General features: G+C 44.0%; 1 protein-coding gene across 2 annotated transcripts in view; it reads left to right on the forward strand.

The window, feature by feature from the left end:
* Positions 1-19,930, forward strand: part of vps8 (VPS8 subunit of CORVET complex) — a 75,597-nt gene that overhangs the window by 26,619 nt on the left and 29,048 nt on the right. For both annotated transcript variants that reach the window (XM_085441521.1, XM_085441522.1), the window contains exons 8-21: positions 2,714-2,800; positions 3,008-3,075; positions 3,550-3,703; positions 3,794-3,853; positions 4,541-4,648; positions 4,850-4,930; positions 6,133-6,303; positions 9,231-9,305; positions 12,176-12,211; positions 12,326-12,416; positions 13,037-13,083; positions 13,167-13,256; positions 14,448-14,494; positions 19,548-19,770. In XM_085441521.1, coding sequence (XP_085297647.1) covers positions 2,714-2,800; positions 3,008-3,075; positions 3,550-3,703; positions 3,794-3,853; positions 4,541-4,648; positions 4,850-4,930; positions 6,133-6,303; positions 9,231-9,305; positions 12,176-12,211; positions 12,326-12,416; positions 13,037-13,083; positions 13,167-13,256; positions 14,448-14,494; positions 19,548-19,770 — 1,338 coding nt within the window. The remainder of the gene's footprint in view (positions 1-2,713; positions 2,801-3,007; positions 3,076-3,549; positions 3,704-3,793; positions 3,854-4,540; positions 4,649-4,849; positions 4,931-6,132; positions 6,304-9,230; positions 9,306-12,175; positions 12,212-12,325; positions 12,417-13,036; positions 13,084-13,166; positions 13,257-14,447; positions 14,495-19,547; positions 19,771-19,930) is intronic.

A 19,930-nucleotide genomic window follows, 5' to 3' on the forward strand; every position in this document is an offset into this window, starting at 1 on the left:
TGGGGACTATAGCAGCACAACAGTGAGGAAGAAAAATTGAATTTGGGCAAAAACAGATTTCCAAGAGTAACTAGAACTCGATATTTTTTATGTGCACATGAAGTGCAGTGGGAGTGATGATGTACATATATTTCAGCAGTTATCTGTATTTTACAGTGTGACTGCTGTTGGGATGAAGGGATGACCTTCCCACCAGGGGAGTTGTCACCTGTACAAAGGTGTTAGAAGGTAAAAGACTGCAGGAGCGTCACTGAAAAAGTCCCGCACACCTCAGCCTGCCCAGCAGAGCTTCAGTTCAATTTTATTTATACACAACAACAGTGGCCTCAAGGCGCTTCACAGTAGACCCTACAATAACACATACAGAGAAAAACCCAACAATCATGTGACCCCCTGTGAGCAAGCACTTTGGCCACAGTGGGAAGGAAAAACTCCCTTTTAACAGGAAGAAACCCCCGGCTCAGGGGGGCGGGGCCATCTGCTGCGACTGGTTGGAGTGAGAGAAGGAAGACAGGAGCTGACGTTGTCCTTTCTCGTACAGATCTGGAGTGTTTTCTGACCAGTCCGGTTTATTGTGAAGGTGAACATCCAGGAATTTGTACTTGTCCACGACATCAGTGCCAAAACCGTGCATGTTCACTGTGATGGGAGTTCTCACTAGTGTGGATGTGTAGGTGGTTGAGTTCACATCAGATGATAAAGTGAGTGATGTCCTTCCTGTACGCCAGGTTGTTCCACTCACATACACATGCAACAGTGTGTGTGTCCCCACTGTCAGTGTATCTGAAGTCTGATTTGTAGAGTAGGACGCTGCCCAGGAAGGTCATATGAGTTAATGCTAACAGCTAACAGCTCATTAACACTAATGTCTTGTTCACAAACATCTGGTTCACATGCAGATAGACGTAAATATGGAGCTAGCTGCTACCACAGTCTGTAGCAAACTCATTAACACAGTGAAAGCCTTCACTTAAGAATCCTGATCTAGGAACAACAGCTTCCTGTTTCATGGTGAGTTACAGCATTTTCATGCTTCATGGGGAAACACTGAACTTCACCATGCTGACAGGATGATGCCAAAGATGAAAACTCACACTTTTCTAAATGAAGTACCATTACCTCCTGACGCTTTTCTGACCAAAGGTTAGATGGCTGGTCAGCCAGCGTGTGGGTGATGATGACTAACCCAACAGTGTGTCGGTGCTGGTGATCTTTTGAACTTTATAATCCCAATAAAATGTTAAAATAAGTGAACAGATGATGAATAATTAGAATCCGTGCGCTTCGTCCTGATCGTGGCAAATTCACAAGACAAAATAATCCGATTCAAATTAAAAACGTGCTCCTTTGTGATTATAACATATGAAAATTGTAAAATATTGATGACCTCAAATTACAGAAAGAAAAGTCTAGAAAACGCCTGAAGAACAGTCACAGGTGTCACAGCTGGTTTAACGTTTTCTTTAGTGTGTGGGGGGACGCTGACGTGCACACTTTAAAACATTTTCAGCTAATAGGATCAGTTCACTGCACTGCTGTCTTTAGCAGTAGTTTTACGGCATATTTTGCAAATTACTGCATTCTGTTCGACATCCTCCTTGGGAAATCCAAACACACTGTTTGTGAAGTTATAGTTGATTATGATGGATGCCCCTCCCTCCACAACAAAGAGGGTGTCTTCTCCCGAATCCAAACTGGGAGCTGTTCCCACTGGGAGGAGACTGGAAACTGAAGGCTCTACCTCCTGTTTAAATATTCTAGGAACCACAAGTAAACCAGCAGTCTGAGCGCAAAGTGCTGGACTGGGGTGATACGGTCCCATAAGGTCTGTATGGGTCCTGATTACAGTAGTCCAAACTAGACGTAATAACTGCATGAACTAGTATCGGGTTAGACACCACGTTTTTTAACATTTTATTTGAATTTAAAATAACACCAATACAAGGATCAAAGGAACAAGAATCCCTGTTTTGGACAGGTTATATTTGTTAGTGTGGTTCATGTGTATTTGTAATTGTTTATTACTTGTTGTCTTTTAATGTGCAGGTTGGATACCATAATTGGCAGAATCAAAATACACTGATGCAGAAATGGGGAAATATGATACAAAAATATTGTAACACAAAGAAAAGACGTCACTAACATTACTGCTTTGCAAATGTTGAGTGGCTTGTCAAGCAGTTAATAGTGAAGTAACACAGCCTACCAATATCTGCTTCCACCAGCCATACCAGTGCTATGTGGCCCTGTGTTGGGCTACAGACACATTTCATTAAACCTTCTGTTAATGCATTTTCCTAAATAAATCTTTACTTTGCAAAGATTTGCACATTTTAACTATACGGATTATTTAGGACTGTAGCAGGCGCTCATAATGTGAGGTTGATCACATGTCATCCTCTGTGTGAGTGAAACTTGCACACTGTTTTGTCAGGATAAGGTCCGTTCTACTATTAATCGAATGCATTTTCGTGTGTTAGCCTAGTTTTTTCAGAACGATCATTAAATGATTGATTTGTTCATCTTTGTTTCATTTCCAGCCTTTTAAATCATTGCTTCATTCTCCATTTCAGAAACACATTAAGGTCGTAGCAAAAATAAAATTAGCACCAGCGTTGCTGATATGACAGGAATGCACTGCAGAATGTGTTCACAGCTTTCACTTGAGCTCATGACCACCTTCCTCGTGTCGTCTCTCCGTCTGCACGATCAGATTACAATGTGGGATCTAGCCAATGGGAAGCTTCTGAGGACCATCACTGATGCCCACCCTCCTGGGACAGCCATTCTGCATGTGAAGGTCCATGCACACACACACACTTGCAAAGTCAGCTTTGTTTTGTTGTTGTCACCAAACGTCACCCCTCCACTACTATTACTAAGGAAACATTTGTAACAAAGGTTGTATTTTTCTACCTGCGGCTCAGAGATGTCAAATGTTTCCTCCCTGATGATTTCTGTCTAACTTCTGTCCTGAGTTCTTCTTTTGCCTTTCTTGTTATTGCAGTTCACAGATGACCCAACTATTGCCGTGTGCAATGACAGTGGAGGATCTGTTTTTGAGCTGGCTTTCAGGTGAACGACTCGGCTTTAAATGTTACAGAAATGTTATTTTCAACCATCAGGTTTTATGTTCCTGAGCAGTTTTTACCCCTCAGCACTGAAAAGCTGACGGAGTATTGTTGGCATAGCTGGAAATGAGGATTTTCTAATTGATAGCATAGGTGCATCTACTAAAGATCTCAGATGAGTTAGTAACTTTAACCTCGAGGTCAGAGGTCAAGTTTTTCAAAGATCTTGTGATAACTGAAGAAGGAGGTGACCTCGCATTTTCACACTTATACCACACGTACATCTATGAGCAGGCTGAGGGGAGGATGCTTTTTGTAACCGAGGTGCTGAAAGAACTTTTTGGTCTTCTACCTCTTAAATGAACACATGTAATCCCACCAGCAACAAGTGTTGCCGTTTTAACTCGACTCTGATTCGGTGATTTTTTATGTTCATCTTTCTCATTGGTTCCCCTGCTTTCCCCTCGTTTGTTCTCAGGAGGGTGATGGGGATGCGGTCATGTGACTCTCGATGTCTCTTCAGTGGTTCTAAAGGGGAGGTGTGCTGTATCGAACCTTTGCGTTCTCCTCCGGACTTCAGAGACCATCCCATCACGCACTACTCTCTGCTCGCTATGGCATCTCTCACTAAGGTGTGCAGATGCCAAAGGTCGTCCGCAGGTCATAATCGTGTTCTCATTCGTGCAGCATCAGGTTCTGATGGTTTTGTCTTTTCACCCCAGATTCTAGTCATTGGATTAAAGCCCTCCCTGAAAGTCTGGATGACATTTCCTTACAATAAGGTATGAAGTGCGGTTTGCATGTATGAGTCAGATCCACTGACGTGATGAGGCATCGTGTCAGATGTGATGGCACTACTTTGTTGTGCTGTATTCATTTACCATGAGCTGTAATCAAGAGGCAGAGCAGAGCTATCGAGTCCTTGTTTACCAGGCAGGCACAAAGAGAACTGCCCAGAGGTCCTGAAAGACTCGTTCCAGCTCGAATCGCCTTCTGCTCGAGCGTGTGTCTCTCTGACAGTCAGCACGTAGGAGACGTTAAAATCAACAGCTTTGATGCTTTGAACGGCTCAGTTTCACACTCAGCATCATCATTCATTTCTTAACTTGCCAACATGTCCGAAGTGACTCAGCTGCTGTTTTTAGCATTTTTTTGCTTTGCAACTAGAAAGTTGGATTTCTATCTGGTGGTGTTACCAGCCACTGGTCCCTGTTCAAAATATGTGTCTTTCCCAGTACAGTGGATGTGCTTCTACATGCTCCTCTCCTTTTTGTTCCTTCTTAGTTAAAGAAGTTAAAGGTTGGATCTTATTTCAAAAACGTGTCTACGTTTTATTTAGTATCACGTCACAGTTAAGCGGGACAGGGCAGAGTTTTCTCCCCAACAACGTGGTGATGGGAACGTGGCACACCCTCAGAGGCGCTCCGTGAGATTCGTTTCCGATGTCGTGTTATGTTCTCCTTTGTTAGTCGGATCCATCCAGCGTTCCTCAGCTGGCCTGGCAGTTTGTTGCTGTCCAGAAGATGGTCAATCCAGTCCTGGCTTTTTGCAAAGGAGATACCGTCCACTTCCTCTTGGTAAGTGCTGAACTGTGATATATCAAAGCTTTCAGTAGATGTAAATCATTACTATGTTAAAGCTACGAGGATACAAGCTGACACTAAATAATGTTGGACTGAATGTTTCCCAGACGTCTGATTTCTGAAGCGCGCAAACACTTCCGTCAAAGAGCAGTTATCCCGGGATCATGTTTCTCTCCTCCACCACTGTTTGTTCAGGTAAAGAAAGAGGAATCGGGGACGATCCACGTCATCAAACAGAGACAATTCCAGCTCAGCTGTGACATCATCAGCCTAAGTGTAAGTACCCCGAGAAGATGCTCAACAGTGGCACATACTCACTCATGCACAGGTCAGCAGAGGAGTGCTGGATGTATTTAGGAGTTTAAACCTTTCAGGATGGTTTATTCTTGTAAAATACGATCACTCCTGATGACAGCGTTTCCTGGAGTGAACCTCTGGTTTATTAGAAAGTTCCATTCTGCTGTTTTCCTGGGACAAAGACTTTCTGGTGCAGATAATATAAAACGCTGAGCTGACATCACTGTTGGAGAAACTTCAGTCCCCGTCATCAAAAAGTCTTCAGTAGTGAAACAGGACAAACACCAGCGGGGCGGGGCTCAGTGCCAGAGTCCTGGGAGCCTGAGGATCCTCTGCAGGATCTTTGCTGTTCCTACGACTGCGCTTTTCTGCAAAGAGATCTCAGATGTTGTTCCTGGGATCTGCTGGAGCCACCTGCCCAGTTTGCAGGTCACTGGCCCAAGTGGCCCAATTACCACTGGGACCACTGCTGCATTCACCTCCACGTCTTCCAGAGCTCCTCTCTCAGCCCTCGGAGCTTCTTGAGCTTGTCCTGTTCCTTTTTCCTGATGTTGCTATCACTCGGTATCACGACTGTCGTCCACAAACTGCTACGTTTGGTTGGTCGGTCTGTGGCTGGTGGGATTCTGGGTGTCAGTGGTACGTACTGTGCAGGCCCTGTGCATCCACGATCCTTCCTCTTCTTCCTTCTCATGTTTCTGCTGCCTGCATAAAAAACTGTTTAAGTTTAAGATTAATCACAGCGTGTTTAGCCAATGTAAAAATGTACTTTGTTGTTTGGGCTAGTGAGTTAGAATATGAGTGCAGACTTGTTTATAGTTAAACATGTGTATTGTCTGATTATGGATTATTTTAATATGATTGAGGGAAAGCTGGATCTGTAGCCAATTGAAATGAGCTCTCAAATATGCAGCCAGGATTGTTCCAGAAACGTGCTGATGGCTGCCAGAGTAGTGTGGTTGAGGTGCAGGTGCGGTGGGACATTTATCGAAGTGACGTTACGATGGCGTTTGAATCTATTTGAACCTGTGTGTAAACTTCTTGTGTAGGTTAAGAAAAATGCCAAATACATTTTAACTTGTGCATCTCATTTTTAATGCTGTACAGTCGTTGCACCCGTCAGTCATGGGCATTTATATGACCCTCTGTCTGTTTCCTGCTGTACCTCTGTGTCTCTGCAGTGGATTAACAGCCGTACGCTGGTCCTGGTGGACAGCCACGAAAAGCTGCACGTGGTGGACCGGCCTAGCCAAGAGGTTTTGGAGACTCTGGACTTGGAGCAGGTGCAGCTGGTCTATAACAGCCGACATTTCAAATCATTGGCAACTGGAGGAAACGTCTCCCAGGCTCTGGTGAGGGTTTCGTTTGTAAGGCATGGTCAGCGTTTGAGGCTTTCATTTGAGATGTTGATAGTTCGTGTTTTTTGGGAATCTGAGATTCAAAACTCATGAAAATGTTAGTCAAAACCCTGCTACAGTTCTCTGTTAGTAATAATGCAGCAAAAACCCAACAAAAACAAAATTCAGCCTTTGAAGAAACCACAAAACAAGTCACTTTGTCCAGAGAATAAGTTACAGATGTGGAACCAGAAATTAACCGACCTTATCATTCATTTGGTATCCAGGTAACCAGATTTATAACAAGTTTCTGCAATATTTAACTGTCTTTTATTTTATTGATAATGACGACATGTTGTCATGGCAACTGCTGTGTGGCAGGCAGGATGAAGGACCCGAACGCAGGACTCAGAAACAGGAAGTTAAAGTTAAGGTGCAGCTTTATTGCTGGGAAAAACTCCACATTAGAAATAAACATTTACAAAAAACAAAACAAACCTCAAACGCAAAACTAAACTGGGAACTGGAACCTGAGAGTAGGAAACTGGAGCAACACAAACCAGGACAGCGAGCTAGGACACTCTCAGGAAGACGAAGGGAGAAAACGCAGCACGAAGAGCCTCTGAGGACCGAAATACAGGTAGGATCACGAGAGGATGGGAAACAGGAAGAAACGCAGCTCAGACAACTCGGACATGATGAGACGAAGGAAGGCACAACACTGATGTAGGACAGAGACTATCAAAATAAGACAGGAGATACGACACGAAGGCACAGACTCAGAGACACGAGCGAACACGACGACATAACGACACGGTGACAGAGGGAACATAGAGACGAGATTGACTGGAGACGTGGGACCAGGACAGGTGCAGAGAAAACACGGCACCGTCAAAATAAAACAGGAAGCACACGACAGAGACACGGACTTGACAGTGAACAGAGGGAACACGGAGCACAGGGACAGGAGTGACACGAGGTTCAGTGGCTTTCACTCGGCACCATGAGCACAGCAGTTATCAGTAAATGTAGCTCTACAGGTCAGCACAGGACGTTTGGATAGTTGCTCATTTAAACACAAAGACACTTCCTGATTTTAACATATCGAGTTCTGTTCATGCAAACATGCAAACAGATTTTGAACCTGAACCTACAGTGGGGCAAAAAAGTATTTAGTCAGCCACCGATTGTGCAAGTTCCCCCACCTAAAATGATGACAGAGGTCAGTAATTTGCACCAGAGGTACACTTCAACTGTGAGAGACAGAATGTGAAAAAAAAATCCATGAATCCACATGGTAGGATTTGTAAAGAATTTATTCGTAAATCAGGGTGGAAAATAAGTATTTGGTCAATAACAAAAATACAACTCAATACTTTGTAACATAACCTTTGTTGGCAATAACAGAGGTCAAACGTTTACTATAGGTCTTTACCAGGTTTGCACACACAGTAGCTGGTATTTTGGCCCATTCCTCCATGCAGATCTTCTCGAGAGCAGTGATGTTTTGGGGCTGTCGCCGAGCAACACGGACTTTCAACTCCCGCCACAGATTTTCTATGGGGTTGAGGTCTGGAGACTGGCTAGGCCACTCCAGGACTTTCAAATGCTTCTTACGGAGCCACTCCTTTGTTGCCCGGGCGGTGTGTTTTGGATCATTGTCATGTTGGAAGACCCAGCCTCGTTTCATCTTCAAAGTTCTCACTGATGGAAGGAGGTTTTGGCTCAAAATCTCACGATACATGGCCCCATTCATTCTGTCCTTAACACGGATCAGTCGTCCTGTCCCCTTGGCAGAAAAACAGCCCCATAGCATGATGTTTCCACCCCCATGCTTCACAGTAGGTATGGTGTTCTTGGGATGCAACTCAGTATTCTTCTTCCTCCAAACACGACGAGTTGAGTTTATACCAAAAAGTTCTACTTTGGTTTCATCTGACCACATGACATTCTCCCAATCCTCTGCTGTATCATCCATGTGCTCTCTGGCAAACTTCAGACGGGCCTGGACATGCACTGGCTTCAGCAGCGGAACACGTCTGGCACTGCGGGATTTGATTCCCTGCCGTTGTAGTGTGTTACTGATGGTGACCTTTGTTACTTTGGTCCCAGCTCTCTGCAGGTCATTCACCAGGTCCCCCCGTGTGGTTCTGGGATCTTTGCTCACCGTTCTCATGATCATTTTGACCCCACGGGATGAGATCTTGCGTGGAGCCCCAGATCGAGGGAGATTATCAGTGGTCTTGTATGTCTTCCATTTTCTGATGATTGCTCCCACAGTTGATTTTTTCACACCAAGCTGCTTGCCTATTGTAGATTCACTCTTCCCAGTCTGGTGCAGGTCTACAATACTTTTCCTGGTGTCCTTCGAAAGCTCTTTGGTCTTGGCCATGGCGGAGTTTGGAGTCTGACTGTTTGAGGCTGTGGACAGGTGTCTTTTATACAGATGATGAGTTCAAACAGGTGCCATTCATACAGGTAACGAGTAGGGGACAGAAAAGCTTCTTACAGAAGACGTTACAGGTCTGTGAGAGCCAGAGATTTTCCTTGTTTGAGGTGACCAAATACTTATTTTCCACCCTGATTTACGAATAAATTCTTTACAAATCCTACCATGTTGATTCATCGATTTTTTTTTTCACATTCTGTCTCTCACAGTTGAAGTGTACCTCTGGTGCAAATTACTGACCTCTGTCATCATTTTAAGTGGGGGAACTTGCACAATCGGTGGCTGACTAAATACTTTTTTGCCCCACTGTAGAGCGTTGCATGAATCAGGTCCTGGTTACCTTCTCTATTAATTACACCTGCATATCTTCTAAATTCTTGTGATTCAGGATCTGGTCCCAGAATTCCTGAGAAAATAATAACAATGTGTTTGAAAGCATTGTCAGTGAGTTCACCACTGACCTTTTGGCTGTACATCTGTGTTTGTGTTTCAGGCTTTAGTTGGAGAAAAGGCTTGTTACCAATCAGTCTCGAGCTACGCAGGACAGATTGTGTATTTGGGCACCAAGGTACTGTTTTGTACTATTTACCTTTCTGTTCTATACATCTGTTATATCATCACCATGGATGAAAACTTTTGTTATTTATCAATGGAAGCATTTTAGCTCAGGCTCAGTGGTTTGGAGACAAAGTCAGGGAGCTGAAGCTGAAACGGTTTGGACATGTGCAGAGGAGGGACGGTGGATTTACTGGACGGAGCATGTTGAAGACGGAGCTGCAAGGCAGGTGGAAAAGAGGGAGATCACGGATGAGGCTCGTGGATATAGTGAAGAAGGACATGCAGTCGGTAGTGTGAAAGAGAAGCATGCCATGGGTAGGGTGAGATGGAGGCAGATCTGACAGAAATGGCAGGTTCAGAGAGCGCTGGCTCTCCTGACTGGGTCATGTTGTGTGCCACGAGTTCATCTCTGTGTTGTGTGATCAGAACAGTAATGTTACAAATGACAGTTATTTATTACAGTCACACAAAGTTAATAACTCCATCCCCGTCTCCAACGCGTGCAACATCTCAACACTGATGAGAATCAGTGGTGACAGAACATCATGTGCAAGTACTTGAACAGTTCATGAGTGTTTCTCAAAAACAAAGTTAACAAAGACTGAACGACCAAGTCAATCTGGTTCCTTCTTAGATGCGCTGCCCGCTCCGAAAACAAAAACATCTGTGACAGATGTTATAAAAAGGCGTTTGTGGTTGTAACCGGACTGCTGCTGTTAATGAGGATGTGAATACTGATAGAAGTGTGCAGGCTGGACTCTGCTGATTGCTCAGGTGTGACTTTGGCTCATTCTTCCATTCAAACAGTGTTCAAACCCTGAAGGTGCCTCTTCTGTGAATTGGCTTCAGTGTTGAGGAAATGCAGCATTAAGACAGTCTTCCCGCCTCATCTGTCAGACCTGATAAAGATAAATTTTGAACCTTTACTCAGCGATATGAGAATCTTGATCGCTGGTCTCAGATGTATTTTTTTTGAAGGTAAACGTAATCAAAATGGTATGTACACCCAAGTTCAACTATTTGTTGCAGGCTCTGCCAATTCATGTTCCTTTGAAATACACCAAACAGTTTGACCAGCTCTGTAAAGCATTTACATGGAGTAATAAAAAGCTTAATTGAATCTGAGAAAACGGCAGAAACCAGTGGACAGAGGAGGGTTAGGGATGCCTAATCTACTTTTATATTTTATGCTTTTTCTCTTCGGCATCTGGCACATTGCTTCTTACCCCCTGAGAAAGCGCCTCCTTGGTTTTCCATTGAAAGTACTGCTTGCTCGCCATTTACACCATTATATAGCTTATCAACTAATCTGCCCCCCCACGTCCAATCACAGCCGGTATTTTCTCATTTGAAAGAAGTATGGAAAAGAATGTCCAAATTATTCAACTTTGACCCATATCTCAACCAGTCTGCTGGTATTGGGTGTAATCCCACCACCAGATCCCATAATTACCCTTCTTTTGGAAGCTCTGGTTCCAGAGAGGTGTAACAGTGCTGGGGGATCTATATGAAAACAGTATATTTAAATCATTTGGAAAACTTGCAGAAGAATTTGATTTACCTAGGCAGGGATTTTGGAAAGACCTGCAACGAAGCCATTTGATGACCAATACATTTGGTTTATCCGCAAAGTTCCCTTTAAATGGTAAATGGCCTGTATTTGTAAAGCGCTTTTACTAGTCCCCACTAGGGACCCCAAAGCGCTTTACACACCCAGTCATCCACCCATTCACACACACATTCACACACTGGTGGAGGCAGCTACAGTTGTAGCCACAGCTGCCCTGGGGCAGACTGACAGAAGCGAGGCTGCCATATCGCGCCATCGGCCCCTCTGGCCAACACCAGTAGGCGGCAGGTGAAGTGTGTCAGGACACAACGACCGAGACGGTCCGAGCCGGGGCTCGAACCGGCAACCTTCCGATTACAAGGCGAACAAAACGCTTTTATTAGCTTCTGATCCTAACACACTGTCCCTCAAAAGAACGTGGGAAATGGACTTAACGGCTTTACAGTGGAGGAATGGCATCCTCAGGAATCTGAAAAAAATGTCACGTGAACTCAAGATTGTTCCCATTTCAGATTTTAAATAGATTATACTGGACACCCTCACGGTTGCACAGGGTGGGTCGAGCGACTGATGATGCATGCTGGAAGCGCCAGCAGGGAAGTGGCACTCTTTTACATTTGCTTTGGGGGTGCGTCAAAGTCCAAGATCATTGGATTCATATTCACACCGTAGTAGAGAAGGTTGTAGGTCAAGGTCCCATTCATGAACAGTCTTTACGTATTAGGAGACCCTTCAGCTTTGAGTCACTTACCCACTCCTCTTGCTGGGTACAAACGGCGATTATGCTGGAGAGGAAGCTGTTGGTGAAAGAGTGGAGGCCTCATCGACTCTTTGGGACAAGTGGCAGCTTACGAAAGATTATAGACTGCTGAATAGACTGGACGACTATAACGACAAATGGGCTAACTACTTTTCATTAGTTAAGGTCGGACTAAATAGGAAAGCTGTAATTGGGTCTGTGTGAAACATTGGCATCATTGTGTATTTATGTTGTTTTGGATCTTTTTCTTTGGGTGGAAATATGCATCGATTCTCAATTTGTCCACTCTGTCTTCTGGCTTGTTTGTTTTTTTGTTTCTTTGTTTCTTTGTTGTTGTTTTAATATTAAAATCTAATAAAGTTTGAGTCATAACAGAAAAAGACAGTCATTGTCCTCGGTGGACTATGACTAGGACCTATCAGTTATGTATACATTGTATATTTTCGGGGTTTTGAGGTTTAATAATCAGAAGAGTTTCATATTTCAGAGAAGAGCACACACTGAGCGTGTCCCATTTGACTGTCTAATGTTATGTTGTCTCACCCCTCAGTCAGCTCACATTATGACTCTACGGAACTGGAGAGAGGTGGGTGTGACAGTTTGAGTATCTGTCCATTAGCAGCAACAATCACTGTTTAATTAGAATTGCGTAGGCCTGACCTTGACCTTTGCCCTTCCCTGTCTCTGCTTATATGTCCAGCGCATTGACTGCTTGATGAAGCAGGAACATTTTGTTGAAGCCCTCTCTTTGGCCTGGTCCTTTCACGAGGGAGCTGCTAAGGCTGTGGTTGGTGGGTATAATTCATTTCACTCCTCTGTCATCGATATCACAGCCACACATTACACTTGCCTGCGATATCTATACCGAGCGCTCCGATGCCCACTAGGACCACCGTCACCTTCACCCTCCACATCTTCTCCACCTCTTCTCTGAGTCCTTGGTGTTTCTCCAGCTTCTCGTGTACGATATGTGATTAACTAATTGGCATTCCAGAAATGTGCACAGCTGGTGCCCATTCTGCTTGGATGCCAGTAGGATCGTGTGATAATCCAGACTTTGGTCATATCCAGTGTGACCAGCCATCAGTTATGATATGTGTATCCTGGATTTCACTGCCATTTGTCTTGGGGCTATGAAGTTTTAATGCACGCTTTTGGCACTTTGGTCAAATCTGTTGACTCTCTTGAGCATGACCCTAATAAGCTGCCTGCAAAGAATAATTCCTGACCAACACCAGCACCAACAGTGGGGTCGTTTCCAGTTTTTGACAAACAGTATCACTGCATGCTTGTAGCTAAATGTTACCATACTCATAACATTATACTGATACTGTTATATATACTATATTATACATACTATACTTATATATACTACTTATGACAGATCATTTGTGAACTGTGTGTTTTTAAGGCCTGTATGGAGATTCTCTGAAGAGGAAGGCAGTGGTCAGTGACAAGGTGAGAAAAGATAAACGTTGTCTGTTGCATCAAATCTACTTTTACTTTGACATTTCAGCTTTCTAAACTCACTGTGTCCACAGATGATCGAGATCCTTTTCCAGTTTGCTGAGCATGCTTTGAAAAAGTGTCCAGAACAAGGCAAAATCCAAGTGATGGAGCAACATTTCCAGGTAAACTAAACTGCCGTAGAGAACACAAGTGTGTAGCCACAAAGTTAGTACAGTAGCATGGTACTGGCGTCCAACCGATCAGTCCACTTTGTATTAAACTGACGAGTCTTCTTATCTTATTATTCAGGATCTGAGTTCATCAAGCATATTGGCCTCAAGTTCTGTGTTTTGTAGAAAAAAAAGATTCCCTGGTTGCAGAGCATTATAATCAGAGCTAGGGACGTTCCAACGAACTTAGTTGACTCAAAGAAAAATGAGACAGACTAAGAAACACTCAGATATCAGCTTCAGTTCCAGAAGAGTTTAATGGACAAAGACAAATCCATTAATCCCACGCTTGCTAAATGTGCAGCACCTCGCATCGTACCAACATTATACTCTAAACAGAACTGATGTAAACTATAACACGAAAGCATGATACCACAAAGATGTGTAAAAAAGAAATAAAGACTAAAAGTGTGCCGGTGCATTATGAATGATGCACATTGCTCAAAAATGAATGAAATAAAATCTTGTATCCAGGATGGCATTCTGACGGTGTTAAGAAAAAGATCAGGCCTAGACTAACAGATTGATGGTGCTTCTCAACAGTGATGCTCCATCTGGTGGCCGGTGGCTGTGCAACATTTTTAGGATACAGAAATTTACCCGTGTTGTTCGAAAAAAAGTGATTTCCAATTCAAATCAGTTCAGTTTTTTTATACAGCACCAAATCACAACAACAGTGGCCTCAAGGCTTGTAAAGTAGACCCTACAATAATACAGAGAAAGGCCCAACACTCATATGACCCCCGATCAGCAAGCACTTTGCCCACAGAAAAACTCCCCTTTAACAGGAAGAAATCTCCAGCAGAACCAGGCTCAGGGAGGGGCGGGGCCATCTGCTGTGATTGGTTGGGGTGAGAGAAGGAAGACGGGATGCTGTGCAAGAGAGACAGAGATTAATAACAGGTGTCAATGCAGAGAGGTCTGCACATAGAGAGCGGAGAGTTTTCCAGTGTTTCCATTCTCTCTGTCCTTGCTGGTATTCATAAAGCAGCCAACATGATTTACCTATGGGCTATGTGTATGTAGCTGAAAGAGTTAAGATGCTGATTGTTACTGTTTAATCAGCTCTGTTTTGTTGACATGAATGTTTAACATTTGAAGTAATTCTCTACCAACCCCACCCTCTCTTTGTGTTTCTCTCAGGATGTAGTTCCAGTCCTGGTGGATTACTGCCTGCTGCTACAGAGGGCGTACGTGAACACACACGTGAATCTAAATTGCCCATAGCTTAGCCCTGTCTGAGGTGTGACCTGATAGGATGAGGGAAGAGGATAGGTGGATGGATAACCTTTTAGGTCTGCTATTTTATCTTTGGGGCAGCGTTGGCTCAGGTCGTCTACCAATCGGAAAGTTGGTGAATCAGCTGACTGTGTGACCGTGAATTTCAGATAAACCCCTTAAGTATAGAAAAGAGTGCCTCTATGAATGTGTGTGATCAGATGAATGAGGCTCAGTTTGAAGAAAAAGGCTTAGTAGCCATCAGTCTTCATCTTTCAGTTGACAGTATAATCTTACTGAGTAATATTCAACAAAGTGGGTCATCAAAGCTTCTGACACTAAAATGAAGACAAAAGATCTTAAAACTTCTTGTGTAATTTTAATTAATTCAATGTTTTTAAACTTGCAGACAGCATTTGAAACACGCTTATAGATTACAATGAAAATATTTAAAAAACTCCACCAGTGCACACCAGTGTTCCCTCTAATGTTTCACGTGTGTGAGCGAACACACAAACTCCCTGAGCGTCCCCTGGACCACTGTGAGCGACAGCAGACGTGTGCACTGTGGTCACGCCAGCATCCAAGTTACATGTTTATTAAAGTAATCAAATTACAGCATTTATGTTAGACTACTTTTAATTACCTGCTTCAGCCCACTTACAATGAGAATGTAAACAATCTTGTTCCTGACCTGCAGCATGTTAACACTGTTGGAAGGAAAATAACTTGAACTCCAATTTTGAAAACACAACTTTCTTTTCTTTATTTTTAAAAAGCTCTGACTGTATTGTGAGTCTGTGGTCTGGGAGAGAGTCTGTAACTCTGTCTGCAACATACAGTAAATAATGACCAATGTTGGGCAGTTAATTATATAGTTACTTCAAAAAAGTAAGTTTTTTGCAGCTATTCTTTTAAATGCAGCCAAGACGTTTTTAAACAAACACTATTTACAGAACAATCAGCTGTTCTGCATCAAATCTGATGCCACACAAATTATTTGTGCCGCTCCAAAAATAATTTGTGTCCACTATGAGATGAAGGAGAACAACAGCCTGATACCTGCAGGCCTGACAGCAGCAGATGTGTCACTGCTGTAACACCTGTAACACTCAGCAGGCGCCTCATTGTTCTGACACACAACAACACTACTGACTACACTACACACTGACTACACACTAACTACACACTGACTACACACTAACTACACGCTGACTACACACTAACTGCACACTGACTACACACTGACTACACGCTAACTACACACTGACTACACACTGACTACACACTGACTACACACTAACTACACACTGACTACACACTAACTACACGCTGACTACACACTAACTGCACACTGACTACACACTGACTACACGCTAACTACACACTGACTACACACTGACTACACGCTGACTACACGCTGACTACACGCTGACTACACACTGACTACACGCTAACTACACACTGACTACACACTGACTACACGCTAACTACACGCTGACTACACACTGACTACACGCTAACTACACACTGACTACACACTGACTACACGCTAACTACACACTAACTACACACTGACTACACGCTAACTACACACTAACTACACACTGACTACACACTAACTACACACTGACTACACGCTAACTACACACTGACTACACACTGACTACACGCTAACTACACACTAACTACACACTGACTACACGCTAACTACACACTGACTACACACTGACTACACGCTAACTACACACTAACTACACACTGACTACACGCTAACTACACACTAACTACACACTAACTACACACTGACTACACACTGACTACACACTGACTACACACTAACTACACACTGACTACACAATAACTACACACTGACTACACAATAACTACACACTCACTACACAATAACTAAACGCTGACTACACGCTGACTACACACTGACTACACGCTGACTACACGCTGACTACACACTCACTACACAATAACTACACACTGACTACACAATAACTACACACTCACTACACAATAACTACACACTCACTACACACTCACTACACAATAACTAAACGCTGACTACACACTGACTACACAATAACTACACACTCACTACACACTGACTACACACTGACTACACAATAACTACACACTCACTACACGCTGACTACACGCTGACTACACAATAACTACACACTCACTACACACTCACTACACAATAACTACACGCTGACTACACGCTGACTACACACTGACTACACGCTGACTACACGCTGACTACACAATAACTACACACTCACTACACAATAACTACACACTCACTACACAATAACTACACGCTGACTACACAATAACTACACGCTCACTACACAATAACTACACGCTGACTACACGCTGACTACACGCTCACTACACGCTCACTACACAATAACTACACGCTCACTACACGCTGACTACACGCTGACTACACGCTGACTACACGCTGACTACACGCTGACTACACAATAACTACACACTCACTACACAATAACTACACGCTGACTACACGCTGACTACACGCTGACTACACAATAACTACACAATAACTACACGCTGACTACACGCTGACTACACGCTGACTACACAATAACTACACACTCACTACACAATAACTACACGCTGACTACACGCTGACTACACGCTGACTACACGCTGACTACACAATAACTACACAATAACTACACGCTGACTACACAATAACTACACGCTGACTACACGCTGACTACACGCTGACTACACAATAACTACACGCTGACTACACAATAACTACACGCTGACTACACAATAACTACACGCTGACTACACGCTGACTACACAATAACTACACGCTGACTACACTAACTACACGCTGACTACACTAACTACACGCTGACTACACTAACTACACGCTGACTACACACTAACTACACGCTGACTACACACTAACTACACGCTGACTACACACTAACTACACGCTGACTACACAATAACTACACGCTGACTACACAATAACTACACGCTGACTACACAATAACTACACGCTGACTACACAATAACTACACAATAACTACACAATAACTACACAATAACTACACGCTGACTACACGCTGACTACACGCTGACTACACACTGACTACACACTGACTACACAATAACTACACAATAACTACACGCTCACTACACAATAACTACACGCTGACTACACAATAACTACACGCTGACTACACAATAACTACACACTAACTACACAATAACTACACAATAACTACACAATAACTACACACTGACTACACAATAACTACACAATAACTACACAATAACTACACACTGACTACACAATAACTACACAATAACTACACACTGACTACACACTGACTACACGCTGACTACACGCTGACTACACACTCACTACACACTCACTACACACTGACTACACAAGATTTGCGCTAAACGTCTCAAATCTCTCACATCTCAAACACGCCGTCACTCCTAAAACGTCCCCCGTTTCTTAACAACTAGATGCCACGTTGCCATATCATTTTTTGATTGGTCGACATGGTACATTTTTCGACCAATAGGAAAGGGCGGGGGGGGGGGGGGGGGGTTGGTTTTGTCTTTGCTCACAGGCTTTCGAGCGTTTTCCTTATGAAACGCCGTTTTTCCCGTTTCTTCCCGCAGTAAATATAAACAACGACAGTATTCAGGAAGAAAACCAAACATTGCGTGTTTTTTATCATAACTCTGGTTTTACGTGGCCGATCAACACGATTTAAAAACTGGTATAAAGTCCACACTTTTCCCGTCAGTTGTTCCGTCTGTCCTGCTCACATCTCCAATGGTTGTACACTAACGTGGCTTCACTCCACATCAGCCGCTTTGCTAAAACACCGGTGTCGCACATAAGGACGCTGTCATAGCCTGTCAGCGACGCTGATTGGCTGCGCATATACACATTATTGGTGGACTTTGAGATAAGGTGGCATCGTTCCCATACGGGAGCGGCCAGTAATGACTAACACTGCAAAACAGAATTGTTAAAGTTTTAATTTCAACTCAGGTTAGATTATTTTGTGCGCAATGCAGATTTTCTGTGCGCAGAGACGTGCGAGCAGTGCGCAGCTTAGAGGGAACATTGGTGCACAGGTGTGTATGCTGTAACACTCTGTAAATGTGTGTTTGGGTCTGAGCCAGCACATGGAGTACTTTATACTTCATGTACTGCATCACATCAAAGGGATGAACTGATCCGAATACGTTTTTGTTGTACCACCAACAATGTTGACTTCAGATTTTCTTTTTCTGTGTGTGTGTGCGCGTGTGTGCGTGTGTGTGTGTGCGCGTGTGTGTGTGCGCGTGTGTGTGTGCGCGTGTGTGTGTCTGTGTGTGTGTGTGTGTGTCTGTGTGTGTCTGTGTGTGTGTGTGTGTGTGTGTGTGTGTGTGTGCGCGTGTGTGCGTGCGTGTGTCTGTGTGTGTGTGTGTCTGTGTGTGTGTGTGTGCGTGTGTGTGTGTCTGTGTGTGTGTGTGTGTGTGCGCGTGTGTGCGTGCGTGTGTCTGTGTGTGTGTGTGTGTGCGCGTGTGTGCGTGTGTGTGTCTGTGTGTGTGTGTGTGTGTCTGTGTGTGTCTGTGTGTGTGTGTGTGCGTGTGTGTGTGTCTGTGTGTGTGTGTGTGTGTGCGCGTGTGTGCGTGCGTGTGTCTGTGTGTGTGCATGTGTCTGTGTGTGTGTGTGTGTGCGCGTGTGTGTGTCTGTGTGTGTGTGTGTGTGCGCGTGTGTGTGTCTGTGTGTGTGTGTGTGCGTGTGTGTGTGTCTGTGTGTGTGTGTGTGTGCGCGTGTGTGCGTGCGTGTGTCTGTGTGTGTGCATGTGTCTGTGTGTGCGCGTGTGTGTGTGTGTGCGCGTGTGTGTGTGTGTGCATGTGTCTGTGTGTGTGTCTGTGTCTGTGTGTGTGTGCGCGTGTGTGCGTGCGCGTGCGTGCGTGTGTGTGTGTGTGTGTGTGTGTGTGTGTGTGTGTGTACAGTGACCTCCTCTTTAACCAGCTGTATTCGCGGCTGGTAGAGAATATGGTTGCTAAGGCTGTGTTCTTGGAGTCACTGGAGTCGTACGTTGTTGCTGATCGTGTTGGACACCTCACTGCAGCCATTATGAGGGACCTCCTTGACCACTACCATAGTAATGGTATGATGGACAGTCTGGAGAGATGCATCGTCCACCTAGATGTTACCAGCTTGGACATCCAGCAGGTGTGTATGCATGTGTAGTAAAAACCGTCCAGCAAAAACTGTGCGAGCTGTCAAACTCTGTATATAAATCAGAAATGGCGACGAGGTTCTGTGTGTTTGTGTGTTTGTGTCAGCAGCAGCCCACCCAATGACTGAGAACAGTCCGAGTACAGTTATACTG

Source organism: Copadichromis virginalis, linkage group LG19, assembly GCF_057382275.1.
Source record: "Copadichromis virginalis isolate Kocher_CV1m ecotype Utaka linkage group LG19, C_Virginalis_male_GT1.1, whole genome shotgun sequence".
Lineage (NCBI taxonomy): Eukaryota > Metazoa > Chordata > Actinopteri > Cichliformes > Cichlidae > Copadichromis > Copadichromis virginalis.